General features: G+C 45.2%; 1 protein-coding gene across 2 annotated transcripts in view; it reads right to left on the bottom strand.

The window, feature by feature from the left end:
- DNAI4 (dynein axonemal intermediate chain 4) overlaps positions 1–25,125 on the bottom strand; it is a 779,679-nt gene that overhangs the window by 44,419 nt on the left and 710,135 nt on the right. For both annotated transcript variants that reach the window (XM_069641948.1, XM_069641947.1), the window contains one exon: positions 14,673–14,899. In XM_069641948.1, the coding sequence (XP_069498049.1) occupies positions 14,673–14,899 (227 nt within the window). The remainder of the gene's footprint in view (positions 1–14,672; positions 14,900–25,125) is intronic.

The raw sequence follows: 25,125 nt of genomic DNA, 5'->3' as shown, positions 1-25,125 counted from the left end.
TCGCCTAGGCTCCAAAGTGTCCGCAATCTGCAAGTTGGAGAGGAGTTTTCCACCCCCCCTGTCCTTTGCATTCCAAAGTGCCTAAATGGGACCAGCTCCCACTGGAGGTTTGGCTGCCCTGATTGGACAGCTAAAGGCCCCTTTCTGTAAACTGCTGAGGAAGATTGCAGAGGAGTGAGTGCTGGAACTATATAAAAGGTGAGGCTCCTGCAGGGAAAAGCAAGTCGACCACTGAAGTAACCAAAGAAGAAGACAACCAGAGATGCCTGCAGACCCTTTGCAAAACCGTGAAGTGACCACTGCTGCTCTGACCCCATTTTCTGTGCGACAGAGGAACTCCGAAGAGGATGACTCCTTCTTTTTGACTGCTGGGAACAAACAGTCCCAAAACGAACTTTGATTTCAGCCATCTCCCAAGAACTTGTGAGTTTCCAGAGCTGTGGAATCCCAACATCAGGAGACCTGCTGCCTTTTTTGAGTGCTTTGTCGTGGAAAGGCCAAATCCATCCAATTTCTCATCAGAGTGTGGCACTGCAGAAACCAAAGAAGATTAACCGGGTGAAGAGCGTCCTTTGTTGGTGCTGCAGAAAAGGCGCCAAAACCAAAGAGTGACCAAACAAGTTGATGAAAGCCTTGCCAGAGGTCCTCCCTCGAGACTGCTGCTGAGAGATTCCGTCCATTGTCTTGCCTTTCGGCATCAGACCAAGGAATCCAGAGGCTGGGCCCAGAGCTATAACATCGTGGAGCACCCAGCGCACACGTTTTCTTCAAACCTAAGGTACTGTGGGGAATAAGGTATTGCTTACCTTATTCTAGAAAGTTGCTCCCAGGCATTGGAGTGCAAGTAGATGTGTCCAGGGCAAACCCTCTTACCTACGACTTAAGCTGCTGCTTGTGTCCCTTTAGCAGGGTCTCCAAAGTTGGTGAAGTCTTCTTGTATCTTCTTTCCTAGAGACTTGAAAGTATCCACAGGAACCTTTGACTTCTGCTGCTTTTCAAGACTTTAAAGCTTCTCCGAACTGCCTTGTAGCTAGGGTTGTATTTTGGACTTCAAAAGACTTGCTGTGCAGGGAAACTGCCTCTAGAACCTGAAGATCAACTAGGATAACACCAACCAACTGTTTTCCTTCCCAAATATCACTATTGTATATGTGTATGCTGACTAAATGCAATTACTGTATTACTTTGTGGGTGTGCGTTATTACCGATAGTACGGTAGACCTGTCAAGGTCCTGCAACAATTGTCCGTGTTCAGCAACTACGAACTAAGATGTGGCCTTTTGAAAGCATTGTAAAGTATACCTATGTGCGTGGTTTATTGTGTTAAGTATTTAACAGTGACTCTTGTGTAAATATAATACATCTACATTTTAAAATACATTTATGTGCATGTGTTTCTTTGATGTGTATTACTAACTAGGTTCAGTGTACTTACCTACAGCTCACATCTTCCTCTTAAGATAAGCCTGACTGTTCTGCCACTCTACCAAGGTCTCTGAGTAGTACAGACCCGATACTAAGAGTTGGGTATCTAAAAACCACTGGTATAGCCTACTAAGGCCTTACCTCCAGGTGGGACTTTAGGAAAACTTCACTAACAGCAATTAATCTATTTGGGACGCTTCGTTTACGCTCACCTGATTCCCACGGGGGCGTCGATCTGGACTGGCCCGCTGTGGCTTCCACCAGAGTAACACGTAGAGCCGGGATGACTGACTGGACAGACCCACTTAGCTTCGTTTGTTGGACTCGTACGAATGTCTTTCTGCAATGGAGAAGGGGAATTAACCTCCCGTAATCTGAGCGTTAACCCGCCTTCCCACTCCCCTTGTCTGCCCACAGAACACTCCTGAAGTCCCCTCTTAATCTCACCTGATGATTTGGAAAGATGAGCTCTCCATCCTGCGTCGAGCGCAGGGGCGCGTAGACGACCAGTTACTTTACTGACGTGGAGGAATTGGCGAGTTCCAGTATTGACTCTAAAGTCCAATCGTTCGTAAGAGTTCAAAAGTCTGATCTTCACTCTGCCAGATTCCTTGCAGGTTGCAGATTTAAACCACTAGAAGAGTTCCAACTGGCAATTGGTAAGATCCTGGTAAGTCTATTGTGGTTCTCCCCTTTGGGGCCGGGGTACAGCGATGATGCAGAATTAACTGCGCCGACCTGAAATGAGGTGAGTACCACCCTGTGGTAAATCAGGTAAGTCTTTGGGGTTAGGTTGTATTGTCTTTGTTTTTCCCCTTAGGGGCCGGGGTGCGGCGGTGATGCAGGATTGACTGCGCCGACCCGAGATGAGGTGAGTACCCCCTGTGGTAATCAGGTAAGTCTTTGGGGGTGGTTTGTATTTCCCTTGCTCACCTATTTGTTCTTGTCTCCCCCAGGTGTTGAAGAATGGCCTGGAGATGGTGGGTTCGCAATGGAGTAAAGGAATGCAGCCCCGGATGGTGAGTTCAGCGCGGCGCTGCGAGGTGCGTGGCAACGCACCTGTGAAGGCTTCTCTCTTCCAGATCGACGATGTACTGGATCAAGGATTCAGGTAAGGGTTTTGTTCTGATCTCTTCTCCTTCTCCTTTTCTTGTTCCAGGTGTTCCAGGGCTGAAGCGGGCGTGGCTGAAGACTGGAGCTGCTGAAGACACGGTGAGCGTTACGCTGCAGCACGCAGAATAACGCGAAGCACGTGTGGCTGTCCGGGTGTGGCTTAAATAGCCTTGGAAGAAGTCCCAGGTAAGTATTCTTCCACAGCCCCACCCGAGAGGAAAGGAGTCCCTGAGGTAAAATAGTCCCTCTAAGCCTCATTTGGCTTGTGGCTTCGTGCAGCATGGTCTGCATCAGGTAGGTATGCAGCATGGTCTGCATCAGGTAAGTTTTCAGTAATGAGCCTGGCGCCCTTGGCGCCAGGACTGACTTTATTCTTATGAGCCTGGTGCCATAGGCGCCAGGACTGTAGCCAAATAGCCCCTAACTGGGGTTTCTGGGCATGCTTCAAGTGGCATGATGCCTGCTTCCGGGGTTGCTGGGCCTGGTCTGGCTTTCCGGGGGAAGGCATCGTGACAGCTACACTTAGAAACTGCGAGCAATACGCAAACTTCAAATTATACTAGTGACCGGATAGTGAATCAATATGTGAAGATGGCCCAGGAAAGTCTCAAATTACCCAGAGGTCATGAGGTCAAGCAAAACTGGACTCAAAGACCAAGTATACAAAGTGCAAGGCAAAATCCAGCTTTATTATCATCCAAATAAAGCAGGGACAGCATACAAGAATTACAATCTTGTTTCTCTTGGTGCCTCCATTACAAACAATAATTTAAGTAGTCCAGTTTCATCATAAATGACATCATCACATGTTATCAGTTCATAAAAACCTATGAGGAATGGGGATTGGTTAGTGGTGGTGGCTACATATACACTCTTTATGGTTCAAACATTTAATTGGGTTATACTTGTCTGATGGCTTCTCGTGAGACCACCCCTATCTCTTGATAAAGGTTAAATTATGTCAGCTCTACAAAAGGTAATTGGATGGCACCTTACTTCATAGGCGGCATAGCACTGAGGGTTTTGATAGGTTGACTCCTTGCTAACCAACCTTGGATAATTGACAGGCCATCAAGACATGAGCCAGACAAGGGATAGGGGGAGAGAGGCCCATAGACCGTTCGTTGTTCATTAAAGAAATCACCATCCCTCACTCCTATGCCATGGGACCAGGCAATATCTTTTTTATTTGACCTTGGGTAGCGCCTCGTGTCTATGTGTACATGTAGGGAGTATAGCAGGTATCCTAGATGTGTTCGTTTCTAATGAATATGTAGTGTTCTTCAATTTATGGGTCACGTGTGATGGGAAAATGTATTGGATTTTAGCTACTACTAATGGGTGTGCTGTGTATTCTATTGCCATTGGGGACGCTCTTCAGTTATTGTTCATGGAGCCTTTTGGCTTGCTGTGTTACTGCACCTGACCTACAAGGCTGGTTGTGCTCTTATAACTGTTAAATAATCTGGGAGTATCCAGCCGACATCCTGGGAATTACTATCTTGTGCCTTTGTTCTTTTGTTCCGAACCTCCCTTATTTTCTCGTAACCTTGGCACTAGGTGCCAACTCCTGTTTGAGCTTTGCACGCATATGTGTATTTTTGTGGATTCATCATTTTGAGTTCTCTCAAAGTCTTGAGGCCTTTCGTTTAATTAAAAGCATGCTGTGTTCTCTATTTGAAAGAAGATGGCTGCTCAATTACACTCTTGTTACTATGTTATTGTTTATGATGCATTTACATTATACATTAAGCATGTCAGTATTCTACATGTCTTGTGGGTGCTATGTTAATATTCTTCATGTATAAATGCATATTTTACCTGGTGTATATGCTCTTCATGTTGAATGCACATCTGCATGTGCTAGTTATTGTTATAACAGTAGTTTGACTGCTTCTGTCATTTTAGGCCTGCCTGGGATAAGGGAGGTACGGTTGCCTCAGTGAGTAACTTTTCTCACCTGTGCGGTATTGGGCCGAGGGAGGGGCAGAAGCTACAGATGACGTATTCACCTGCCTCCGAAAATTCCCCCCTCTGTTTGAGTCCTAAACCACACTCTTTCTTCTGCTCTCCCCTGAATAGGGCTCCTTGTGTATCCATATCCGAATTTCCCCCCTCAAGCTACCTCCACATCTCACATGCTCATCTGGACTCCAGGTCATATAGCATCACTTCCCATGGGAATCACAATCTAGCCAGTTCTCTGTGTAACGGTGAGAGTCCTGAGGATACATATATTTTGACCCTAGAGGAGCAATGGGGCTCTCCATTGCTTGGGTACAGGGGAAGTAGTACATTTGTGTGTACTCATGCACGCTAGCATCCAAATGTATTATTATTTTCATTCCTATTGCTCTTGTGGCCGTCTGTTTGCATTGGCTCATTGCTATTCTTAGAATGCAGAAAGCTAATAGTACTAATATCAGTATGGCCACTATTATTTTAAATTCATTGGCCAACCAGGGGGGTATCCATGAGAACAGGTAGTTAAGCCAGTCACCATCCACAATGTCTTCCACCTCCCCCATCATTCTTGTGTGGATTTCTGTTAAGGCAACTATTGCCTCTGTGAGATTCCAATTCTATTCATCGTGACTGGGTGTGTAGGTGCTGCAAGAAGGCCCAATTTTTGTGCACATGCCCCTCTCCATGGTCATTAACAAATCAAGAACGTACCTGTTTTGGAGGGTCATGAATCTTATTGTTCTCAGCTTTTCCCTTATGGCATTAACACCTGCCATACTTAAAGAAATACCCGAGTAGGAAAGAACAAGCAAACGTATTCCGTCCACTTAAGAGCTACAAAATGGATCCCTACTAACAAGCATAAACAACTGCACAAAGACATGCATGGACATGCACACTTCATCAAGCCTAGCCATGGCTAATCAGACTAATCCTGATAGCACATTCATGCGCAGTATCCATTTTGAAAAGGTACTCACTGAGGATGATGTGTATCTAGTCAAAACATCCAGTGCACTGTCCCATCCACAGTGACCTTAGCCCTGACTATTTACTTTGGTGGCAGTGACTGTGGTAGCGGGCAATACCAACTGATAACAGCCCTTCAGTGTATGGTAACATGCCCTAGAGAAGTAGGGTCCTGCACTGTTACCTTCTGGTACACATCACCACTGTGGCAATCACCTTTGAGAAGTGGTGTTGGGCTATGATACCAGTGCTAGTAAATAAAATAAGAATACTATGCACGTGACAAAAGAAAGTGACCAACATTTTAAGAGTTATTTTTCTATGTTCACTCGGCGCCATCTCAAAACGTGATGAAGGCGGCATAGAATTATTGTGAATCAGTGTATGAAACAGAGAAGGTATACTACTGCACAGCTGGCAGGGAATCAGGGAATCAATACTATCGAGTCACAGGTGGGCTGAAGCAATACAAAGGAGGAGAAGCAGCATTGCAAAGTTAAAAGGTGAGTAGAACAGTATGGCCAGGAGCACAAGGCACAACAGTTGGACTGTCTAGAATGCCAGCTTTTAGCACGAAATACAGCTCCCTTCAATCTGATTGACCCTGTCACACACTGTGGATGCGGATCAGTGATGAACATAATACCTTTGACTTTAACAGTGAAAGCACCTTTCCGTCCTTTCACACTTTTTCGTGCTCTCTAATTGGTATCATAATTTTAGGCTAATTCAAACAAATACCCTAAACATTGTTCTGAGGAAGACAAGCAATGGGTTCTAGAAATAGGTCTTGTAAGGCATCAGAACACCCAAACACCTGATCCCAGTTCATCAATTCAGTGTTTCATCAGTATCCATGACAAGCACACAGTCAGCACTTTCTACAGTGGCATTGAAAGGGGTGATCTATGTCAAGGTTCATACAGGTCCATTAACACCTGATCCCTGTCCTCCACACTGAAAAGCGAATGTCCTACTATCACTTTGCAGATACTTCACATCAATTACTTGATCACTTGAGCTAACCAATTCAATAAAGAGCTCAAGTGTTCTCATATTGACACATTTTCCCATAGTTTATTGAGAGGCTTAGAGAGATGCTTTACATCAACTGGTCAGAAGCTTCTGGATTGGCTTTTCTCTTTACCATTGAATTGGAGTTGCAACAGATATTCAGTATCCAAAACCATGGGCTGAGAACCTCATGGGCCCTGCAGGTCAGGCTGATGACAAGTTATGCCTTATTTCTGAAATGTTGCTCCTGCTTTGAACTAACTGGTCCATGTAGTGTCCGTCTTTGAGAGCAAGGCTTAATGTTGCATGCAAATCGTATTTATAAAATGTAGGGCATTTGATTTACTGCACAATGACACAGTCTTGCAACCCTGGATCAAAGGCACAAAAAGGTCTGTTCCAATATGAGGATAAATGGGTCAGTTATCTGGGGTCAAAGGCTTGTCATGTGTGCCAGAATAGCAGTTTCAAGTAAAAGACCACCTTATAATGGGACAGATGATTCCACAAGCAAGTCACTCACTCCAATCATTGTCCCTCAGAGGGATCTCATGGGGGAGTGCATACACTGTTCCGAATACCTTGCAGCTACTGCTCCCTAATTCCTAATAAAAGAAATAAGCAGATGGCAAAATACCATCTGACTTGACTCCGCTCTGGTATGGTCTAAATAGATAGAGGATAGAATATGAGTACATGAGATATATAACAGGAAATTAAGCATTATTCACAAGAAGCATTATACCAGTTGAGGTGACTACTTGTTATACAGTAGAAGGATTTTGCCTATGTATTCACAATGTCAAGTTACAGTGTCAAGCATGAGTTGTAAGGAATTTGCAAAGGCAGGTTGGAACTAATTTCGATAAAATCAATAATATAGTATTTTAACTATGGGTGCTGCAACACAGCCTCCTGCCTGTGCCTGCTGGTACGAGCTGAGGTGGTCACAGGGGCCACATGTCACCAGCTGTGGCATAATGCTGGACCTGGAGGAGGAATATAGGGGATTCCCCAGACAACCCAACCAGTCCTCAGGACAAGGGCATAGGGTGTCCCTGGGACTTTGTGGGTTTGGCATCTGGCCCTGTAACAAATCCACTGGGAATTAATCATGGTCTGCACCCCAATAATCTGTTTGATAATGCTCCCAGGATGACTTGCACGGAGCATATTGTGTGGAATGTCAACTGTAACCGTGAGGTGCACTAGGAACGATCCATCAGCATTTGGGGGTGGGGGCAACCACTGAAGCTGGCAAGGAAGAGAGGACTGTGCAAGTGTGGTTCATCTTCTGGAGTTCTGGACAGCCACATAAAAACAAATATACAGGATGGCCCTGAAATAGACTTGGTTCACGTTGCAGCGTAACACGACAACCCAGAATTAAAAATGGGATTTTAGGGTTTTCAAAACCCACCCTTACAATCCCTTTACCGCACCAATCATGAGGAGCCTATAAATGTCATGGGCAGTTTCATGGTGGTAGGTGGAAGGAGTTGGCAAGCAATTTGTGGAGCAGGTTGGTGGTGATATAGAGAGGTTGAGGAGTAGGCAGATAAGTAGAACGAGAATTAAGTGGTGAAGGGAGAGTGGAGAAGGAAGGCTGGAGATACTAAAAGGAGGAGGGACTTGGGGGAGAGACTAGAGAGAGAGGATGTTGATCGGAAACATCAGGAAAGAGATATTTGGGGGGAGCTAGGCAGAACAAAGAAGCAGGTGAAGGTCAGGAGGAACAGCCATAGGGATGGTTGAGACATTCCCCAGGGGGTAGGCAGAGAAGTAACTGGAAAAGATGGAGGTACAAGCCCACGGTGAAGCAGCGGGGAGGTGTAGAGAGAGAGACACACAAGGGGAAGAGGAAAGGACAGGATGTACCCACAGGACAAGAGGCAGACATCCAGCATCTTCAAGACAAGGGGGCAAGAAAGAAATATGGGAACAATTGAACACTCCAAGACTGTGAATGACTGAACTGAAAACCCCTCCTCCCCCGGTGGTTGGGCCCAGATTGAGATTCATGCACCAATTGAAATGACTTGACCTGTTGAACCAAAGAGGAAGTTATCCTGTTGTTGCTAAACGTGTTCTGCTGCATTTTTTCAGTTTGGCCCAACCATGTAAATATCCTAACAAGCCTATGGTCAAACACACCTCTCCTTGTGTTGGTGTTGTTTTGATCCTACTTGGCTTCAGCACATATTACAACTCTAGACATGATCAAGATGGCCTTTCCAAGATATCGGGGCTCATTCTGAGCCTGCGGGTCCAGAAACAACGGTGCTGGTAAGTTTACCAGCACCGTTGTTTCTGGACCGGCCTTATTACAGGTCTGCATGCCAGAGCCTCTGTGCCCAACAGGTCGGACCCCACCAGGCACAGTGGCAACGGTTCGAGACCGTCATGGAAGCACCGGCACTGTTAACAACGGTGCCGGTGCTTCCGTGTTCCCCATTCCCATAGAGTCCAATGGCAATGGGACTCTATGGCAATGGGGAACACCATTTTACCGGCACCTGACCGCCGGGGTTGTAATGCCCCGATGTTTCCAGCAAGTCAGGCGCCGTTAAATCATTACAGGTCCGGCAGCCACCTGCCGGTAGCACCAGCACAGTTACCACCGGACCCGTAACGAGGCCCATCCTCTGTACCAACAACACATTCTTAGCTGAGTAACTGACACAGTTACACAGAACATCTGTTGAGAAGGTGATTTAAGGAAAGAATCTTTTGTAGTGGGAAGTAGGGGTTCAATTCATGCAATGATATTTGTATATTAAAATGAGTGATCTTCGGGTAAGGATGGGACAATTATGCTTAACCTGAAAAGGATAGATGAGCAAAGCGGTGTGATGAGCTTCACTTAGAAAAAGGGGTACTATTAGTTAGAGTAGAAGGACATACTTTATTACTGAGACACTACAAACATTCAGTTACACAAACCTGTGGGTGGGAGTAGTGAAGTGTGTGACGAAACTTACAGGAAGAAATTAGTGGCTCAGGTAGTGCTTTGTAATGAGGGATGCAGTTGCAATGTATGATGGTTGATAATGCAAACAGATGAATTTCCAGCTGGGCTTCTTAATACATTCCTAACTATTCCTATGAACTTACATTTGGAACAGTCATTCATTGAGGGGCCACTACTGTAGTAGATTGAGTGTTGCCTACATGTGGACTTATGTTGTAATATTTTGTTGATGCTAAGCCTTGTAGCCGGCATCTTGGAGGCTAATACCACTTATTTCCCAATTCATAAATGTAGTTGTTCCTATGTGTTTGCTGATGGTCAGAAAGAAGAAAGCAAACTTAACTTGAAGAGAGCATGGCAGATGAGTGGAAGCAGCTCTTGGGATGACACAAATACTATAATATCTATCTGAAAGAATATTTTCAAGGTCTAGTCGAAGGTTGAAAGATGAAGCATTACATTTGTAATGAGATATAGGCATGATGAAATACATTTATTTTTCCAAATACATTTTTTAAACTTTTGTGTGCCTCATTGCGCAAATTCCATTATTATTTTACTGTTAAATTCTTAACGTTATTGCCAGTTGATCCAGCGGATTTATTGCTGGATCACAAGTGGTGGTAAGGTGGTGTTGATTGTCATTTTTGGATTACACAGGGATCTTTTGGGGTTTTGGTAGATTTGGCCACAGTTCAAAGGGTGTTTATTGAACTTCTAAAAGGGTTTAAAAAACGCCTATCTAATCCCAAATCTACAGATAGGAGCAAGCTATGACCATCAAATAATAATAACGCAGTCCTACTGGTATCTTGTCAAAATAAAAGGGCCTATAATAATCAACCTATTGCAAATCATTACCTCTAAATACAAATAGTGTGGGAAACAATGTTACGAAAAAGAAAAAAGTGTTCAAAACATGATATGTCAGGATGGTCAGGCAGCTGGCCTCCCTTCCCCACATTTTCAGCACGGGCCAAGGCGGTACACTGGTGCTTAGCACAATCTCTGGCTTCTCCAGCACTAGGATACAGTTCAATCATTTGCATCAGGGCCTTCCATGCCCAAGTCTCTTTGTCTTTCAAAGTCTCTTGATTCAGAGGGCCTGATGTGATTTTCCTTTTCCAGATTATCACAAGTACTCAATTTCTGGGGTGATTCGTTATTCACCTTGAATCCCCCTCAGCCAGGATCAGATCCTTCCAAACAAAGTTTGTACTTTATTCATGCATCTAATTTCTCTTAAAGTATTCTTTCTGAGGTGACTCACTCTTCACCCCAGATTCCCCTTAGTCGGGCTCAGATCTCCCCTCGGTCGGGCTCAGATTCCTTTTAACACAATGTTCATAACTTTACACAAACTTGCTTTAACCAAAAGCTTGTAGCTGATCTCCCTCTGCCGGGCTTGGGCCAACTTCCTACACAATTTCATCAACTATCAAAGACTTTCGTTGCAGGACCGCTTTGATTTCACAATCCTTTGTCACATTTGTCAGCTTTCAGTTGGATACCTAACAGAGACTTTTGAATGAGCACCCACGTGGTGCCAGACCGCTCTGTCTACAATATCGTATCCTGGCTTCAAAGTTCAATCACTCATCTGCTGGTGTAATTGTCCTTGCATCGCTTGCCACATACGCCTCAGACACAGTTCTCTTCAGTTTTCACTATACAATGTTGCTGATTGCAACCTTGACTTCAACACAGACCGGTTTGGTGTCAGACTCCCCAACTCACCGGCTGTGCAGACTTCACTGGCGCTGCTTTGTTGTAGGAGCCAAGGACAGTACCACAGCGGCAAACGATTATCCATACCTTGACTATCGATGCAGGAGAGCCCCGTGTACCTCCGACACACAATACAGAATTCTTCAGCCTCGATTCCTGGTCTTTCGTTTCCTATTCTTAAAGGTTCAGTAAAGTAACAGTCTTTCGTTGAAGAGGTCATGGGCACTTCCCTCCTTATAATCCTCTTTGGGTTTTCCGTCTTTTGCCTTGTATTAAACTGCCATTTTGGAATTGCTGCTTCCTTGTGTACTTTGCCTTCCTCAGAGGGTGCTTTTGTGCTTGGCATTTTATCCATGTGGGAAAGCGTGATGGAAGTCAGGTGTGTGTAATGATCAGTAACTGCCTGACCCTGTCTGACCCTTGTATTGTTACATGTCAGGTATATGGCTCTGGGGTTAGTCTGTTTTCTCTCACAGTGAGCTGTCCGTGAGAAAGTGCTTGTGTTGGGAAAGGGAGGGCGGGAGAGTTGAGTTCCTAAGTATCCTACATTGCAGGATCGGGTAAAGGTGTTACAGGGAAGGGGATACCGTGACTCGCCTTCTGGTGTCCCACTTCCACTTCCCAAGGACCCCTCACCCAGGTGATTCACCCACACTGGTCCACCCCCAGGAACTGGATCCAAAAGCGATGGCTGTGCCCTGGCCACCTGGGTGACAGATCTCCGGGGACTAGTGGGTGAGACACCTCTTGGTGTCTCACAATTTCCACAAAGTCCCGTACAAATGCTTCTGCCAACAAAGACTCCTGGAGAAATAAAAAGCACCCAAAAACAGAAGGGAAATGCAACAAACTCCACGAAAAAACGTATTTTCCAAACTGTTTGAACTGAGGAGAGTATTATCATACAGTAGGAGAATGCTTGCAATTCCAAAACCTCTCCAACCAACAGCAAGAGCATTAGGGTAAAACTACCTCAACTTACTAGGCTTGAACAGCCCTCCCTATATAATATGCATCTTTTTTATATTAACCTAAATTGCCGTTACATTAATGGCAATGTTTTCATAACATCAGACTAAGAGGCATAGCATATGTCCTTTAAATACACCAATATATTGTCCTATTATTAGGTTTAAGAAAGTCACTAATCTTTGTCTTCTCTGCGTGACTCTACCATTATTGGGTACACAGTAAAATTATCAAAAGCGTAATTTCAAAACTACTTGATGTCACTTTTTTGTACTTATCTTGATGATGATTTATTTAATTCGAATGAAAAACAAGCACACATATAGCCATTAGTAAAAATGTGAAGCAACATTTAAAAAAAGGTATGAAACAATTCTCATCAATAGAGATGCATGTCATTAGGTAGACTGTCTCAATGTGCACCGTTTGGAAATGCAAGTTGGATCCAAGGAGATAAGAAGTCGAAGGGGAGGAAAACTGTGGTTGGAGTGGAACAGAGGAGGGTTAGTAGGGAATAAGTGACAACAGAAAACTGTGAACAATAGAGAAAAAACACTTGTATTTGAGACAATAAGGGGGTGTTATAGTCACGCAAATGCATAAAAATGCCTGTAAAACAGAAAACGAAATAAAAGAAGCAAACTTACGGGATACAGTGTATGAAGGACAAACAAATGCAGACAACATTTCTGGGATAAAGACTGATGTAGTGTAAAATGCAAGACATACAGGAGATCAAATGTTTAACTGTAGAAATATTTCAGAGAGGCTATATGGAGGTTGAATCATTTATGGACAATATACCGACAACAAAACATTAAGGTTAAACATTTATTTCCTTAGAATTCCTTGTACGTATTAACATTTCATGATATGTAGAACAGATTCTCTTTACAGTAGCATTAGTGCTTGATTTCCTATGTAAATTATGCCTCTCAATCGATGATCAAATAGAATGGGAAATATTATGGAGTTTGGATTTTCGATAAACTATGGAGGAGCTGGAGGAAAAGGATCTAAAATGTTTTCCCCATACATTAAAAAACAGAAGGTGAATTTAATTTGGCATTAAACACTTGAGAGGAGGGTGGAATTAGCTGTTGAAATCCCACCAGCCTGATGTATTTATTTATTTGTTTATTTATTTTAAAACATATAAAGCGCACACTAAGGCCCAAAGGCGTCTAGGCTCTGGTATTAGCGGTACAGAGAAAAAAGCTCTTACTAGGGTAGAAGCGCTCAATCTTGTTTTTCAAATACTCTGGGCCTGCATTGAGTAAAGTCTGGTGATTGACACAGAGTACCTTAAACTCAATCTGTGCCGCCACTGCGAGCCAATGAAGATGATGCAGAAGGGCTGCCGAGGGGGACACCCAAGGAGCCTTAAGCGCCAATCTTGCTGCTGAGTTCTGGCATACCTGCATACGGTTTATCTTGTATTTAGGCTGCCCTAAATATATCTCGTTGCAGTAGTCCAATGAACCCATTATAGTTAATGCGACCATCATAGTACGGCTGCTTGATGGTAGCAGGGGTAGTATCTTCCTCAACGTTTTAAGTTTCCCAAACCCTGCGTTGCAGACTGCCGAAATGTGTGCTTCTCTCGAACCATTGGGAAGGAGCCTCACCCCAAGGCTTTTCACAGACGCACATACTGCTGGGCAGGGGCCAAGCGGTCAGGCCAGAATTGTGAATTCCAGAGACTGCCAGCTATTTGTGAAGCAAACACTAAGCCCTCTGTTATATTTCCATTCTGCTTTAACCAATTAGCAGACATCCACTTGCCTATATTATCCAGGCAGCTTGCCAAAAGGTTTGGTTTAAGGGGAGTCCAGCCAAAGCACTAGTTGTGTGTTATCGGCATAGGTGCAAAAAGGACTCCAGACTCAGCAATCAGGTCTGCCAGAAGGCACACATATAAAATAAAAAGGAGAGGCGACAAGGCTGACCCTTGCAACACCCCACAGGTTAGACCAGGAACCGAAGATTGGCAGGCCTGAAAGGAAATGGTCCTGAGTAAATCGAACGTTGTCAGTGAGAGTTTCAGTCAGCCCCCAGGTGTTTATCCCTGTTAACACACTATCAAAAGATCTGGGGTGCTATTAGTGATTTTTAGAAAAAGTTATTCCAAGGTGAAGACATTTGCAGGGGAGCCTCTTCTCATAATAAAATGTGAGCCCAAGACAAGATGGCCAACATAGAAAAAAAGAAAATGAAGCTAAAAAAAAGAGCTGCTTTTCTCTTCTCATGGTGGGCCCTGAGAGTAGAGAGTGGGAGAAACAGGGACATCATCAAGTAAGTGGTTGTTTCCGGTGGAAGCAGGAAATGGGGCAACGGAAGGATTATGTGAGGTGGGGCAGTCATTAGAATGCTCAAATACATGCTACAGCCCATGATCCAAGCATGCCCGTGGTGTTAAGGAAAACGTGTATGCCACAAGTACTGCATATTGCTCCCACCAACCATACAGGCAGTGATGACCTGCAATTCAAGCTGCTAACATTCGAGTGCTACTTACGTGCTGACATGAAGGTCCCAAATTTCCACTCTGCTTTCGTTCACTGCTCCGAATACCACAGCCGAGTATGGAGACCACATGATGTCAAAGACAGCAGTCGTGGTAGAAGAAAAGCTCAAAATGGGACGCAATAAATCTTGACGCCATAAACTAATACTCCAGTCAGCAGAGCAGCTTAAGAAGACATCATGGCAGAATGGAGACCAGGCAAGTCTATAAATAGGGCCCTTGAAAATAAAAAGCCAAACAATATTAAAATGCAGTTAGCCTGAAACAAAGTACTTTATAAAATATAAAAAGCTCATCATGATAAATGCACACTGGTGTACGTTACTCGCCTCAAAGTGAGATGTATTGGTGTTTTTAGACTTAGATATTTATACTGAGGACCTCTTTGCACTGAGAAGACAATGGCTGATAGTTTGTCCTCCATTCCCCCTCTGCCCCCAACCCCCTTGTGTAACCTGGGCTTCACAGCTGGAGGAGACTAAAGAGGCTAGGGCTGTAGGAAAATCCCTCACTGTATTCCGATAGTTTCGCCTTTTAGAATGGCTTCATGTAAACCGTTCTCTGGATTTTTGTTTGACTTCCTGATCGTTTTTAGGTCTAGAGGGAGAGCCTCATCTCTTTGCCATGGCTCCTACACTAGTTCAGTTTAGTTGTGCTTATTTATTTGTATTGCGCACCTGGCCCAAAGACATCTGGGCGCATATCTTCAAAGTACATGGCTACAGAGAAGCAAACAGTGCAAGGTGGCTAGTGCCGCCCTGTGTACAGGATGATATGTACAGGTATAAAGGAATACAGGACATAATGACAAGGTTACACAAGAATACAAGAATAAATACAAAAAGTAGGTGTGCAGACAATACACAAATTTACAGTAGGATACGGATGCAGTACATTTACACAGTGATACATGTTAGGTGCATGGGGGTGCATGGTCCTATGCAAAGAGCCATATTTTAGCTTTACTCTTGAATGAGTGGTAAGACGGTTCAGCACTGAGTGGGTTAGGAAGTGTATTCCATAATTTAACAGCAAGGACTGGGAATCTAGACCCGCCTGCTTTTTGCAGCTTAAATCTGGGCGTGGATAAGGTGTGGGCTTGGGCTGATCTCAGAGGGCGGGATGAGGAGTGGGGGGTGAAGCGGTTAGCTAGGTACGCAGGTGCCAGATTGGACTGGCACTTATGCGTGAGCGCAAGGGTTTTGAGTGATATTCTGTGAGCAACAGGGAGCAAGTGTAAGCTGCGCCTGGTGTCAGAGATGTGAAGTTTCCTGTGGATGTTAAGAGCAGCTCTAATGGCATTATTCTGTGTTACCTGTAGTTTGTTAATGTTCCTTTGGCTGGTTCCAAGATAAAGGGCATTACAGTAGTCGATTTTAGCCATGATGAGAGTTCTGGCCAAGATGATGCAGTTGGCAGCAGTGAGGAAGGATCTGCATGTGGTGATAAGTTTGCATGTATAGGCTGACGCCGAGACCACAGCGTTAGTTTGTCTTGTGACGGATAAGGTAGAATCAAGATAGGTACCTAAAGTTTTTGTATCACTGGATACCTTGATTGTATTGCCGTCAATGACAAATGATTTGAAGGTGGAATACAATTTATTGAGTCTATGGTGGGAGCCTAGGATAAGTAGCTCGGTTTTTTCATCATTTAAACAAAGCCCATGATGCGCCATCCAAGCCTGATGAAGTTTAGCGCTTTTTTGATAGTTCGGTTATAGGTATCTACTAATGCTGTGGGGTCTGAGTAAGATAATGATACATTATTGAGGAGGGGGAAGGATAAGAGGGAGCAGTTTCTCTTTTGTAATGTCCTTATTTCTGGTACTGATGGATGGGACGATATTTTGTTTAGGGCTTTGGTGGCTGGATTTAATGTAGAAGGTAATCTTGTGATGATCTGACCACATGCACAGTGTGATCGACACCGTATTGATGCTACAATTCAGAAAGCCAATCAAGGGTTCTGCCTTTGTTATGCGTAGGTGCAGGGATATGATGGGTGAATCCTAAGTCTGTTAAGGTACTGGCAGGATCAAGGGCTTTAGAGTCATTTGGGTCTTGGAATCCCAAATTAAGGTCCTCCAGTAGTATAATTTGGTACTTGGGTTTGGTGTTAGCTGTAAAGAGGGATGTGATGTCATCAATAAAGGTAGTAATAGGTCCTGGTGGCCGGTAAATAAGATTCATTGTGGCAGTTTGATTAGGTGATATTGGCAATTTAACTGATAATAATTCAGCTGAGGGGATCTGCTGATTGGGGATGGGCCTAAGTTCGAGCAACCTTTTAAAGATGAAGGCAACGCTGCCACCTTTAGAGTGGTAGAAGTTCCTGTTGCATCTAATGATGGCATAGTTGTCAGGGATGGCCAAGGACAAAGAAGTTCCAGCTGCAGTGTGTAGCCAAGTTTCAGTAATGGCTAGGAAGTCAAGGTCTTGGGTTACAATAAAGTCGCCTATGTCAAGTGCGTGAGCTAAGAGGGATCTGGCATTGACGAGGGCCCCTTTGATCATAATGTCCTTTGCAGTGTTAGGACTATCATGAAGGAGAATTGCAACATCTTTAGAGTTTGGCAATGTGATATCAATAGGATCAGATATTGATGTAGTGTTACCCTAGGCCATTTGGAGTTTGGTATTGGTACGGTGGTGTGGATGTTGAATTTGTTGGCAGAATCTTGAACCTAATCTGAGGTTCCTGAGGTGGAGAGCACATGGTTGATTGGGCATAGGCTTGGTAGCGAAGTGTTTCAAACACAAAGCTGGTGAGTTCAAGTACGGGTTGGAGCAAGGCATGGTGCAAAAAGGGTCAGTCATGTGTGAGTACAGAATAGTGGTGGGTAAGGTTAAGGCATGGTGGCTCAGGTGGGGAAGGGTAGAGTTATGTGTGTAAGAAGGGCATGCAGCAGAATGCTGTATTTTAGGTGTAAGAGAAGTGTAGGGGTTGCAGGCAGAAGGCTTAATGCTCGAGGTTGTGGTGAATGGTAGGAATGGGATACAGAGTGTCAGAAGGAACCAAAACATCATGAGCAGTAGTCTAGAAGCGATGAGCTTCATAGACGTACAGTGTTTCCGTGGTGACCGGGTTTGAAGGAAAAGCAAGGAGGTAGCGTATAATACACTAAGACTATTGGCAACAGGTAGCATATAATACACCTAAGGCCAGTGGCAACAGATAGTGTATAATACACTAAGGCTAGTGGCAACAGGTAGCATATAATACACTGAAGCTGGTGATAACAGGTAGCAGATGATAAACTACGGCTAGTAACAACAGGTAGCATATAATACACTAAGGCTAGTGGCAACAGGTAGCATATAATACACCAAGGCTAACGGCAACAGGTAGCATATAATACACTTTGGCTGGTGGCAACAGGTAAAAAGTAATAAAGCTAGAGCCATGCATATAGATCACGGTAAAATAGCCCAAGTAAGAAACAGTCAGATGCCGGTGCGCAGATTGACACACACAGACCTATAAATGTTGCGCGGCACCTTAAGCATAGTGAATAGTAGCTATTGTTTGAGCGGAGTGTACACCAGGGAATCAGCGTGTTTCATTGCATATCTCACTGCACTTTCAGAATAGTTAACATCGTTAATGCTGAGAATGCTAGTATAAGAAGAGGGCATGGTGTCAATCAGGTGTTATGCACAACATGGTGAACGCTCTGTTATAGTGTCAAACATTTTGTAGAAGCTGTGCAATTGTGTAAGTTGGGGAGACAATTTTCAAGTCTTACTTTTAAGAGTTTTATTGTTTCCATGCTGCTTGATACATTGTTGTTTTTCCACATTTTGGACAGCGTTACAGTGTGGATAAAGAATTTAAAATAGAAACTTTCAATCCATAAAAATAAACGTCTCTGTGATGCAGCATACCTTTTATTTGGCCATTTCATCATGACTAAAACAACATTTTCACTGAACCCATTTTGGATTGGTTGGACAGGCCTCACAATGATATTGGACCTGAGTCTGTCAATTCTGTGATAATGGTGCTGTCCATCGTTTGTTTTCCTTATATGTGACAATTGTCAGCTGCAGTTTCTGATGATCCATTATAGTAAATTAATTGCTGCATTGTATTATAGGAGAATAATATTCCTGGATATATTTTTATTTTGATCTGTAGCATGTGCTACAACAATAATATAGTAAATTAATGTGCATTATATTACAAGAAAACATTTGTACTTGCAGACTGTTTTTCCAAAATGGTGCAACTCGTTGCTGCGCAGCATATGGCCTCTGGTCAAGAGGCAACCCCTTGGGCTTGATTTATGGCCCTGCAAGTCGCTGGAGTTTTAGTACAGCCCGCTTCTGGTTGTCTGATCTCTAAACGCTAGATAGCAAACAAAGGTAGATCTAATGGACAGAGGTTGGCACAATTTCATATTCTATGTGTTTCTTTTCAGACATGTTAGGGGTAGGTGACCACCACACACAAAAGAAATCAAAACATTTCTAAAAATCACCACATAAAAATATCCAAATATTTCCTTCTATAAAAAAAACCAATAGCTGTACATAAATGCAGCTTTAAAATATTTCATCTACTTGCCTAGATAGGAAAATCCATTCAAGCAAATTCAAATAACATTTGATTTTGTAATCATGAAACTGCTTCGCACTAGATTGACATGTAACCCAATATTGGTTATCTTAAACTGCAATGCAATGCAATCCTGCCTCATAAAATATTACACACATGTAAACAATCAGTCATAATATTAGTTGACCTGGACATTGAACAGTGCTCTTCAGATTTCACAACTGATTTTTGCAACAGAAATTGATCGATATTGCATTTAAAGCACGGTGTGACAGGCATTACAATAAGATGATATTGGGGAGGGTGGGTTGTTCTTAACCATAGCAAGTAGTACTTTGATATCTAGGGCAAATCATACATTTACCACTCTTATATTCATGCCAGGAAAGGGAAGCCATCCGCACATGGAGATTGATGGATTTATTGCAGTGTAGCCTTGTGAATCCAGGAAACCGCATAGACACTTAAAGGTCCATGAGTAGGAAATAAAAAACAAAAGTAGTGGGAGATAGCACACTCTTTGATTTGTATCTTTTTTGGATCTTTGGCGAGGAGTACATTGTTAGCTCTGAGGCTCAATGGGACTGCAAGAAAAAATCTGCACTTTTAGATGGAAGTATTCATTACAGCAGATCATTTTAATCATGGTTAAGTGGTACAATTGGCCGTCATGTTTTCTCTGGAGAGGAAAGAAAAGTAACTAGCTCATGGAGGTGAGGTTCTGTCATCTTTGATGGGCATTATGTACGGAGCTCTTAGGTTCCACCCACGGGAAAGAAAGCAATCCGAAAAGCAGAGATAACTGGAGTTGGAGGAAATTATTAAAATTAAGTCTTGCGAGTTTGGGCAAACCACGCACCCAGAGCTTTTGTGTTGCAACCAAGGGGAAGAACGGATGCAATCAGCACCAGAAACTGAATGTATTATTGAAAAGCCTTGTGATTTTGGGAATATTATATTCTGATCTCTTAGGTTCCTGCACTATAGTATGTACAATGTTTCATAATAGATCATATCTGCCTGTGTGGTGTTCCTCCTCAACTTCACCCACAATTTCCAAGAACCCATCCTGCCAATCCAGGATTCAGGGGTTTGCATAAAGGCGTGTTGGTCTCACTGAATCTGCCCGCGCTTTCTCCCCAGTCTAACTTAAAATGGGCCACAGTGCCCTTAGACATATCTGAAATCTTTCTCCTTTCTAAAAACTGACAAGAGCAGATTGTATTATATTTTGAGATAGCTACTTACCAGCTGTAATTTCTAGATGTGGGGGACATGGCAATATGATTTGTTCCTATAGACCATCTGCCTCAATAAATCTTCTGTAACCTGCACAAAGAAATGTTTTCATTGTGTTTGTTGAAAACCATGACCTTCCTTCTAGACAATAACTTCAGAGAAGGCCCTTATCCTTACTCATATGGATATTGGAAATGAACTACTTCACTGACCTTCCCACCTCCGCCCCTGCCACCAATTAAAAATGTACTCCACAATAAATCCTGCCTCATCAAAGACTCTCCAAAAAATTATCACATTATGACCACACTCATGAAACGACACTGGTTGTCCCTACAAGCACAAATCGGATTCAAGACCAGCTGCATCATTTACAAAGACTCCAGCTTGCATGATCCCTCCTAGCTAGCCAACAAGCTCACCATCTCTAGCAGCCAACATTCCATAATAAGCCAGGACCTGGCCAGATTGGAGCTGCAAAAAATGCAGAAAATGAAAAAACAGGAAATGGGTGTTCTTGATTTATGCCCCCAGGCTGTAGAACCTCATAGCCATCAAAATTCCACTTGTTTCAACCCTCATGTAATTCAGGCAATTCTTCAAGGAGCACCTTCTTCATATATCATAGAAAACCCTGATCCCACCCACAGGCCAAATCCCACCTCACTCCTAATTACTGCTATGGTTGCTTAGCTGTAACATTACACATCCCTTCTGTAATCTTGTGACCCCTGACCTGTATTGTTATTAACCTATTGTTGTACATTGCTTGGCTGCTTCCCGAAGCGAAGTCGTGCAGGTAAGTGGGTGACCCCCCTGAGCCTCCCCAGGCCCTGACCCCAGCATCCATTACCCCTTGAGTGCCCCAGCCCCCGCTCGCTCCCCCAGCGCAGGCCGCGTCCTCCCCAGCTTCCCCCTGTGCCCGCCTCTGCTCCCTCCCACTGGCCCTGATAGGCCGCCTGATCCCCGTGTATTGAGCCCATCTCGACCTGCATGCCACTTCCATCAGGGCCGTGCAGGTGAGTGGGTGACCCCCCCTGAGCCTCCCCAGGCTCTGAACCCAGCATCCACGACCCCTTGAGTGCCCCAGCCCCCGCTCGCTCCCCTACCGCAGGCCGCATCCTCCCCAGCTTCCCCCTGTGCCCGCCTCCGCTCCCTTCCACTGGCCCTGATAGGCCGCCTGATCCCCATGTATTGAGCCCATCTCGACCTGCACGCCACTTCCATCCGGGCCGTGCAGGTGAGTGGGTGACCCCCCTGAGCCTCCCCAGGCCCTGACCCCAGCATCCATTACCCCTTGAGTGCCCCAGCCCCCGCTCGCTCCCCCAGCGCAGGCCGCGTCCTCCCCAGCTTCTCCCTTTGCCCGCCTCCGCTCCCTCCCACTAGCCCTGATAGGCTGCCTGATCCCCGTGTATTGAGCCCATCTCGACCTGCATGCCACTTCCATCAGGGCCGTGCAGGTGAGTGGGTGAGCCCCCCTGAGCCTCCCCAGGCCCTGACCCCAGCATCCATTACCCCTTGAGTGCCCCAGCCCCCACTCGCTCCCCCTGAGCAGGCCGCGTCCTCCCCAGCTTCCTCCTGTGCCCGCCTCCGCTCCCTCCCACTGGCCCTGATAGGCCGCCTGATCCCCGTGTATTGAGCCCATCTCGACCTGCACGCGACTTCCATCCGGGCCATACAGGTGAGTGGGTGACCCCCCTGACTCGCCCCAGCCCCGCTCGCTCCCCCAGCACAGACCGCGTCCTCTCCAGCTTCCCCCTGTGCCCGCCTCCACTCCCTCCCACTGGCCCTGATAGGCCGCTTGATCCCCGTGTATTGAGCCCATCTCGACCTGCACGCCACTTCCATCCGGGCCGTGCAGGTGAGTAGGTGACCCCCCCTGAACCTCCCCAGGCCCTGACCCCAGCATCCATTACCCCTTGAGTGCCCCAGCCCCCGCTCGCTCCCCCAGCGCAGGCCGCGTCCTCCCCAGCTTCCCCCTGTGCCCGCTTCCGGTCCCTCCCATTGGCCCTGATAGGCCCGCCTGATCCCTGTGTGTTGAGCCCATCTCGACCTGCACGCTACTTCCATCCGGGCCGTGCAGGTGAGTGGGCGACCCCCAAACCTCCCTCAGCGCATCGGAGCGCAGTGAGCATTGCCCCTGTCTGCTGCCAGTGGCCTCTGTGGGATCACTGAATATTTGGAAAGGCCAGAGGCCCCTTCCAGACCCGCTCCCACCCTGCGCCCTCTTCCTACATCTCGTCCCCCACCCCTCCCGCCCCACCCCCCCTACACCCATTGGTCCTCTCAGCCCTCACCACCGCTCCTCCTAGGACAGCCCCCTACCCATGCAGCCCGTGGCTAGGGGCCTAAGGCCAGGGGCGGCTTTAGCGGAGGCTGCTCCAGGAAGTGCCGGGGAGTGTCTGGACCAGTAAGGTAGGAGTGGCCTGAGTCAGGAGTGGAGCAACCACTCTACCCCCGATTCCAAGCCACTGCTTTGTATAGACCTATACAGGTCCCTCAAGTCTAGATGGAGGTTTTTGTCTCAAAATTGCATTATACGACACTCATATTGCATTGATAGGCCTCTCTCCCACTATACAGGTTTACCAAGTTTAGCTGGCATTCTGTCTCCAAACTGCACTGTATGATACTCAAATTGCACTGATAGGCCTCTCTCACACTATACAGGTCTCTGAGGATTAGTTGGGGTTCTGTCTCCAAACTACACTGTATGATACTCAGATTGAATTGATAGGCCTCTCTCCCACTATACAGGTCTACTAAGTTTAGCTGGGGTTCTGTCTCCAAATTGCACTGTATGCTACTCGGATTGCATTGAGAGGCCGCTCTCCCACTATACAGGTCTCGCAAAGTTTAGCTGGGGATCTGTCTCCAAACTGCATTGTATGATACGCAGATTGCATTGATAGGCCTCTTTCCCACCATATAGGACTCTCAAGTCCAGCAGGGTTCTCTCTCCAAACTGCATTATATGATACTCAGACCACATTGAAAGGCACATTCAACCCCATATTCCAAGCCACTGCTCTGTATAGACCTATACAGGATCCTCAAGTATAGATGAAGGTTTTTGTCTCAAAATTGCATTATAGGATACCCATATTGCATTGATGGGTCTCTCCCCCACTATACAGGTTTACCAAGTTTAGCTGGGGTTCTGTCTCCAAATGCACTTTATGATACTCAGATTGCATTGATAGGCCTTTCTCTCCCACTATACAGGTCTCTCAAGTTTAGCTGGGGTTCTGTCTCCAAATTACACTGTATGATACTCAGATTGCATTGAAAGGCCTCTCTCCCAATATACAGGTCTCGCAAAGTCTAGCAGGGGTTATGTCTCCAAATTGCATTGTATGACACGCAGATTGCATTGATAGGCCTCTTTCCCACTATACAGGTCTCTCGAGTCCAGCAGGGTTCGCTCTCCAAACTGCATTGTACGATACTCAGACCACATCGATAGGCCTCTCTCCCACTATACAGGTCTCGCAAAGCTTAGCTAGGGTTCTATCTCCAAATTGCACTGTATGATACGCACATTGTGTTGATAGGCCTCTTTCCCACTATACAGGTCTCTCAAGTCCAGTGGGGTCCTCTCTCCAAACTGCATTGTATGATACTCAGGCCACATTGATAAGCCTCTCCCCCACTATACAGGTCTCAAGTTTAGTAGGGTTCTGTCTCCAAAGTGCATTGTATGATACTCAGATTGCATTAATAGACCTGTCTCTCAAATCTAGCAGGGCTTCGATGCCCTGTCTACATCAAGGATGTAAGTCCTAGCAGCGCCCCTCAAAGTCACTCCGCAACCGACGCATGTCCCTCCTAAACATACATGGCTAACTCACTGCAGTGAACCACGCTCAGGGAGACAGAGACTAAAGAGAGCCACCGTTAAAACCCAACTATTTAATTATACAACCCTTAACCACCTCCCTTAGCCCCACCAAGACAGCGATTAAACAAATAGTCAACATCAGCTGGAAATCCCACCTACAGACAAAGACTAAATCCGGTAGCGGACAGCATCCACACCAAGTACTACACCACAAGACAAAACAGAACAGACTGGACGTCAAACAAAAAAAAAAAAAAAAAAACAAACTCGGAATTGTACAAATGCCGCGCAAGCGACCCACTCCGAGGGAAAGAAGAGAAGAAAGAACCAACACTCCGGAACCGCAACTAAGACACTCAACAACAGAACACACCCCCACAGACAGGATCAAAAATCGGACCAACAATGAGAGAAGAGACAAATCCCTCTACCTAACTCCATACCTCGCTGAGACCTGCTCACCAGACCAAACCGACGCAACGCCAGAAGCAGCAACATCAAACAACCTAACAAAATCACGAAGAAGGAGGACAAACACCACCAGAAACAACAAACACACGACTGAAGCGATAACACCTTACATCACCAAAGCAAGAAGAACCCCCAATCCACAACCACAACCCTTGGAAGACGAACCTGATGAAAACAAAAACCCTAGACAAAACCTAGAAGAACTATTTGAGGACGCCGACAACCTGAAACCTACACCTCAACAAGATCAGAAGACAATCAAAACAAGAAATCCCAAACTAAACTACACCTCCAAACTCCACTGCAATCTAATAAATGCAAGATCCATGTCAA

The sequence above is a fragment of the Ambystoma mexicanum genome, chromosome 1q, assembly GCF_040938575.1.
Source record: "Ambystoma mexicanum isolate Mex_15411 chromosome 1q, UKY_AmexF1_1, whole genome shotgun sequence".
NCBI lineage: Eukaryota > Metazoa > Chordata > Amphibia > Caudata > Ambystomatidae > Ambystoma > Ambystoma mexicanum.
This window is presented reverse-complemented; position numbering and strand designations above follow the sequence as displayed.